The following is a 7,500-nucleotide window of genomic DNA, read 5'->3' as shown; positions in this document are numbered from 1 at the left end:
CGATGGCCTGGTCATTAAGAGGGCAAATCCTTGTGGTCAAGAAGTGGTTAAACCTGAAGGAGGTGTTGTTTATAAATTACTTTACTATTGCTTTAGGCCTGGTTCACATGTATGCGGGTTGGTGGTTCACATGTATGCGGGTTGGCGGTTCACATGTATGCGGGTTGGCGGTTCACATGTATGCGGGTTGGCGGCCCACATTTGCACAGGCATAGCAGCCCATTGATTTGAACGGGCTGCTATGCCCTCATTTTCCGCAGAAAAAAGGTGCATGCAGCATTTTTTTAAAATTCAGTGGCCTTGAAATCCATCCTGCTTTTGCACCATGCGACTAACCTGCAGTTCCTGCTCTGGCAAGCTTTCTGCATTTTTTGTATACGTGGGCACGGCATTTAAAAACAGTTTGCGTGTGCAGCAACGGCAGGTAAGTCGCATGGTGCAAAAGGATGGATTTCATGGCCACTGCATTTTTTTAAATTCTGCATGCACCTTTTTTCAGCTGAAAACGCCGGCATAGCAGCTCAAGCCCATTCAGATCAATGGGCTGCTATGCCTGTGCAAATGTGGGCCCCCAACCCGCATACATGTGAACCAGGCCTAAAGCAATAGTAAAGTCATTAATAGATAAAAACACCGGTCCTCCTGCAGGTTTAACCACTTCTGGATCGCAAGGATTTGCCCCTTTAAAGACCAGGCCATCGGATCAGAGCGCCAGGACCAGTCATCACCAGGTAGGCCAGACACTGCTTGATGGATATATAATAATGTAATGTGGGCTGCTATGCGTGTGTGTGTGTGTGTGTATATATATATATGTATATATATATATATATATATATATATATATATATATATATATATATAATTAGAGCTGCACGATTCTGGCCAAAATGAGAATCACGATTTTTTAGCTTGGAATAAAGATCACGATTCTCTCACGATTCTCTGTGTAACAAAAAAAAAAAAATTGGGATAACTTACTGTTACGTTTTTTTTTTTTTTTTATTCATTAAAGTCTATTAATTGCGTTTGAAAGACTGCTGCGCAAATACAGTGTGACATAAAATATTACAACAATCGCCATTTTTTTCTGTAGGGTCTCTGCTAAAAAAATATATAAAATGTTTGGGGGTTCTAAGTACTTTTCTAGCAAAAAAAAAACTGATTTTAACTTGCAAGCAACAAGTGTCAGAAAAAGATCCAGTCTTTAAGAGGTTAAACTTCCTTTCTCCCTGGCAGAGGGAAGGAAAAGATACAATGTAATCATTTTTGTTTATAGTTACTGGGAGACTTAATGCTGAAAGGCTTAGCTGTGTGAGTGAATGAGTCATCCAGCTCACTGAAATGTATCAATTCACAAGTCAGACCCAGGAGCAGAGAAACTCGGTATTTTAAAAATGCCACAATAACAATACCGTGGCTATGCAATACCGCGATATATCGAATTACCGAAAACCGGCATATGTCTAGTCCATAGACACACACAGTGCTGGTAAGCCACACCCCCTACTCACAGGCGCTTAGGATGCGAGTGTCCATAGACGCACACAGTGCTGTTAAGCCACACCCCCTACTCACAGGAGCTTGACTGCCAGCAGCAGCAGCCTATGGACTCTGCTGCCCTCAGCTTCTCTTGTGAAAGCGGAGCTTGGATCCAGAGACAGGAGCAGGGGAGTGTTAAGGGAAAAAAGGCGCTAGAAAAAGATAGCAGGGTGTTGTTCCCTTAAGGCCCCTTTCACACTTTTGCGACCTAAAAGTCACGCGATTTTACCACAATTTTTTTGCAGCGATTTTGACTGGACTTGAAGCTATGTCTATGGCCTTTAAAATGCATTAAAATCGCCCCACAGTGCAGGGACTACTTTGAAGTTGCACAGATATGAACGGTACTCATTGGAAATCATGACAAGTACAACTTGTCATGCCAATTTGCAGTCCCAAGTCGCAGGGCAAGTCGCACAAGTGTGAAAGGGGCCTATTGTAGAAAATGCATTAAGGTAACAAACCTTTAGACTTTAAAACTTTAAAGATGTTCTAAAGCCTCAAGGTTTTTTCACCTTAATGCATTCTATGCATTAAGGTGAAAAACCTTCTGTGCTTCAGCTCCCCCCCCCCCCACCCCTTTTCTTACCTGAACCCGATCCAGCGATGTGCACGAGCGTAGTGGCTCCAGCCGCTGTCTCTCCTCAACGGACAGACTGATAGCAGCAGGAGCCTTTGGCTGCTGTCAATCAAATCCAGTGACAAGGGAGGGGGGGAGGCGGGGCTGAGTCCCGCTGTCTGTCAATGGACGCAGCAGCGGTACTCGGGAGCGAGCCCGCACCGGTGCCCCCGTGGAAAGCAGCTTTCCGTGGGGGCTCCCAATGAAGAGGATTAGCCTGGAGCGCAGAAAACAATGATCACTGATGGCAGCTATAGCCACTGGCAGCAATTGCATGTACATATTCCGACAGGCTCGCTGTAACTGAAATTGATTGATGGATTGACTTGAGTACAACTAGCCTGCCCAAAGATGGACTAAGGCCCCTTTCACACAGGCGGACCGTTCAGATCCGCCTGTCAGTTTTTTTGGCGGATCTGAACGGTCCCCCCATGCATTCCTATGGGGCATCGGATGTAAGCGGAGACATGTCCGCTGACATCCGATTCGATCCGTCAAATCTGGACGTATGGAAACCCTATTTTCCATCCGTCCAGCGGATCGGATCGAATGAGAACGGACCGACGGTCCGTTCCCATTTGATTTCCCCCATAGAGATGCATGGGGACCTGACAGCTTTGTCTCCGCACACAGCACGGAGACACAGCTGTCATCCTCCTGCTCAGCAGGGGATCGGCGGATCGATCCCCCGCTGAGATAAAACGGAATCCGTCCGACGGACAGTGTGTGTGTGAAAGGAGCCTTAATCTCAGCTGGTCCGGCTCAGATTCGCTCCATCTATGGCCGGATTTAGATCCCATGGGGCAGATTCTTGTAGATAATATGGCAGAAAGCCCTCCATGCCAGCATTTTCAGCTATGCCCACATTATGAAGCAAAGTGAGTTTTTATCACACTACAAAATCAAATCTTATCAATATCACTGCAAAGAAATATCTACACAGTTATGCTAAAAGACAACAGAAATACACTTCTAAAATAGTAAAAGCTGTACCTCCTCCTCGCCGCTCACTTCCTCCTCTTCTCCTTCCTCCTCTTCATCGTCTTCCTCGCCCTCCTCACCCGGTGGAACGTCCTCGTCATAGTCATCCTCTGTGTTAGGGGGGCAGCCTCAGTCACAAACAGACTGGAGATTTGTGCAATTTAGTCTCCAGTCTGTGAGCCACAGACAGAGGGAGTAACAGAACATCAGCTAACACTAGAGCCTTCATAGAGTCCCCAATAACTGAAGACACCAATTCACATTTTGTTTTTAATCAAATTCATTCAGTAGTAATTACGTTTTACAGACTAAAGAAGACCACATGTTGCAATCCGATTGTACAATTTCTGTGGAATTTAATTTAAATCTATCAATCACTGGGGTACAGTTTCTAAACCTGGAGCACTCAGAATCTGGCACAGCTGTGCATAGAAACCAATCAGCTTCCAGGTTTTATTGTCAGCTTAAGGCTCCTTTCACACACTCCGTGAGTCCGTTTTTCTCAGCGGGGGATCGAGCCGCCGATCCCCCTGTGAGCAGCAGGACAGCTGTGTCTCCGCGCTGTGTGCGGAGACACAGCTGTCAGTTCCCCATGCATCTCTATGGGGGAAATCGGATGGGAACGGACCCGTTCTCACCCGATCCCATCCGATCCGCTGGACGGATGGAAAATAGGGTTTCCATCCGTCCAGATTTGACGGATCGGGTGTCAGCGGACATGTCTCCGCTGACATCCGATCCCCCATAGAGATGCATGGGGGGACCGTTCAGATCCTCCAAAAAAACGGACAGGCGGATCGGAACGGTCCGCCTGTGTGAAAGGGGCCTAAAGTGGTTGTATGCAAAAAGATAAAAAAAAAACCTGTGTGCAGCAGCCCCCCTTATACTAACCTGAGCCCCATCTCTGTCCAGCAATGTTGCAGGAGTGTCTCAGCTGCCTGGGCCTCTCCTCCTCATTGGCAGACACAGCAGTGCGGCGCCATTGGCTCCCGCTGCTGTCAAAGTCAGTGAGCCAATGAAAGAGGGGGGCGGGGCCGGGCCTCTATGTCTGAATGGACACAGGGAGCTGCGGCTCAGGTCGTGTGCCCCCATAGCAAGCAGCTTGCTGTGGGGGCACTCAACAGGAGGGAGGGGTCAGGAGCACCGAAGTGGGACCTGAGAAGAGGAGGATCCGGGCCGCTCTGTGCAAAACCAACTGCACAGAGGAGGCAAGTATAATATCTTTGTTATTTTTAACAAAAAAGAAAAACAAGACCCGCATCCAATTCGCAATAGTGTGAACCCAGCCTAAATCTAGCTGTGCCTGGAATTAGGCTTTAGAGTTGCATGGGGAAAGATCAGCAGATCCATGGATATCGGCTGCAGTAGTTGCATTCAAATTTTGACTTTTTCGCTAAAAGTCAAACTTGGTCCCACCCCTTTCCTTCCTCTCAGTCCTCCACATTAGTCATTCAATATAAAAGGGCAACCCGACTGACATTGAGCAGGGTGCTGGAGAAAGGAAGGGGCGGGGCGAAGCTGAACTTCAACAGCAAAAGTTGCGATTTGCATTATGGACTGCAATGGGTAATGTGCACATGACCACAGAGGTCTGTATTGGCACTTTTCCACTGCAAGTACCGGCTCGGCTCTACTCGGCCCTGCTTGGCTCGGTTTGGTTTTCCACTGCATGGTACCGCATGGTACGGTGTTGGAACGGTTTGCTTTCCCATTAAAGTAAAGTGGGCTGGATAACGATTCTCTGACCAATCAGTGGCTAGTAGTGACAAACAGTCAAGGCTGCATGCAAAGGATTGTGGGATATGGCCCTCTTGGAACCACAACTGAGGTGGTACTGTTTAAGCGAGCCGTACCGTTCGGTTTCATGTAGTGGAAAAGCGCCGCCGTGCCATACCGTACCGAACCGTTCCAACACCGTACCATGCAGTGGAAAAGCGCTAAAGCGAGCCGAACCGTTCGGTTCCATGCAGTGGAAAAGCGCCATATGACTGTTTTTTTTTTTTACAGAAAGGGTTAGGATATCTCTTCTCCCCCCTTCAATGTTTCCAGGTTCATGATAGTTTACTTGAAGGTTAAATATACCAAGGAATATACACACTTTACCCATTTATCGGACTAAGAGTGGAATTCGGACATTGTGATACTTCAAGGGATACACATTGAGATTCAACTTCGTATCCTGCAGGTATTCCAGCAAAGCATCGCTATCCACTTCTATTTCACTGACATTACTAACAGCACCCAACCCACCTCTGCCCCCCTGTGTGCGCCTGTGAAATGGAGACAAACTTCAGTAGCCCATATTTTCCATAGGCTACACTTTAAAAGCCCCCTATAGGTCATCAGTTTAGTGTTACAGAGGAGGTCTGCTGCTGGAAATATTGATCATTCTTGCGATATGTAACACGTGTACCGCAATCGGCGGTTTCATACGTAGGGGCCCTCGACATGTGCCCAGAAGGGGTTGCCAATACCGGGCAGCAGCCAGCTTCCATCTGACAGGCATACTTCCATGTGTGTAAACCCCACCCCCCTCGCCGTCAGGTCTGTACAATGTACAGACCTGGCAGTGAAAGAGTTAATAGCTGCGATGTCCCTGTTAAATTGTCTCCAGGACAAGAAAATTAGGAAAATCTACGACCTGGCTTCGGCTGGGTTCGCACTGGTGCGATCTGGGAACCACAGCGATTCCTGTGCGGGTTCCCACATCGTATCCGACATCGCAGGCAGTTCACACTGCTCTCTGCGAACCGCTGCAGGTGTTATTGTAAAGCTAACCACTTAAGCCCCGGAGGATTTTCCTGCTCAAAGACCAGGGCCTATTTTGCGATTCGGCACTACGTGAGTTTAACGGATTAATTGCGCGGTCGTGCGACGCTGTACCCAAATGAAATTGACGTCCTTTTTTTTCCCACAAACAGAGCTTTCTTTTGGTGGTATTTGATCACCTGTGCGATTTTTATTTTTTGCGCTATAAACAAAGAAAGAAAAAAAAAAAAAAAAAAAAGAGCGTAAATTTTGAAAAACGAACAATATTTTTCAAATTTTATATGAAATTCCCCAAAAAAAAAAAAAAAAAATTAAAAAATTAATTTTTTTTAACATTTTAGGCCAATTTGTTTTCTGCTACATATTTTTTTTTTACCAAAAATATCGCAATAAGCGCAAAAGTTATTGCGTTTACTAAGGGAAAGATTTAGGTCATTTCTATTGTTTTTTTTTTTACTAGTAATGGCGGCGATCTGCTATTTTTTTTTGCGGGACTGCGACATTGCGGCGGACAGATCGGACCCCTGACTGACATTTTTGACACTTTTGGGGGTACCAGTGACATTACTACAGTAATCAGTGCTATAAATATGCACTGTTACTGTAAAAATGACACTGGCAGGGAAGGGGTTAACTTTATTCGTGATCAATGGGTTAAGTGTGTCCCTAGGGGCGTGATTCTAACTGTAAAGGGGCGTGGCTTGTTATGTAACCACATAGACATATGATCCTACGTAGTAGGATCGTGTAGTCTCTGAAGTTACATCAGGGAGAATGACAGGCGGCTTTGTTTACATCAGCCGCCTGCCTTTCTCCCTCTCCAGCGGGAGATCGCGAGTGACCGGCGGACATCGCCAGTCACTCGTGCGGGAACGCGGCTCCGGCGGCGCACGCTCGCCCCCTAGAGGCTCCTGGGCGAGCGACGTAGCCCTACGTTGGTTTGCCCAGGAGAGCCAGACTGCTGCAGTAAATAGTCGTGCGGAAGTCGGCAAGTGGTTAATGACACCCCCAAATCGGTTCACAGAACGCAGTGGGAACTGTGAAATCAGACAGGAGTTGGATTGCATGGGTCTGAACACCCATGTGATCCGATTCCAGTGCGGACCAAAAAAGGGTCCTGCACCATTTTGGTCCGAATGTAATGTAATTTCAATCAAATTGTATGGCTGAATTGGCATCACACAGACATCGCATGGGATGTGCACAGCAATGCAGTGCAAATCCCATGCAATGTCTGCAATCGCCTAAGTGTGAACCCAGTTTTTTTTAGTGCAAAACCTACAAATTTTAGCCCGATTTCTGCTGAAAAGAAGATTGTGTGAAGAGAATATAAAAGATTTCCCACCGGTATACCAGCTCTTGTCCTCACAACTCTAGGCATTGTAGAAAGAACAGCGTGTAGATGTGGCCCCTGACCGCAGTATCAATCAATCGCCAGAATAGAGAATCTCATCTACATTTTGTTTATCGCTTTTTTTTTTCTTCTATAAACGATTGTTTTAAAGAAACAAAAGAAAAGTCTCTTCTGGCAATAACGTGTTAAGCTACGTTGAACTGGGAAGGGCAGCAGTTTCCACGGTAACCAGCAC

At 46.6% G+C, this 7,500-nt stretch overlaps 1 protein-coding gene across 2 annotated transcripts in view; it reads right to left on the bottom strand.

Moving 5' to 3' along the window:
- ANP32A (acidic nuclear phosphoprotein 32 family member A) overlaps nt 1–7,500 on the bottom strand; it is a 43,064-nt gene that overhangs the window by 2,987 nt on the left and 32,577 nt on the right. The window contains exon 5 of one of the 2 annotated variants that reach the window (XM_082253039.1): nt 3,155–3,252. In XM_082253039.1, the coding sequence (XP_082109165.1) occupies nt 3,155–3,252 (98 nt within the window). Of the gene's footprint in view, nt 1–3,154; nt 3,316–7,500 lie in introns of those variants that run through there. The other variant, XM_082253040.1, reaches the window with a different exon arrangement.

Source organism: Pelophylax lessonae, assembly GCF_965119305.1.
Source record: "Pelophylax lessonae genome assembly, chromosome: 4".
Taxonomy (NCBI): Eukaryota; Metazoa; Chordata; class Amphibia; order Anura; family Ranidae; genus Pelophylax; species Pelophylax lessonae.
The sequence above is the reverse complement of the archived record's forward strand: the minus strand, read 5'-3'. Positions and strand labels throughout refer to the sequence as shown.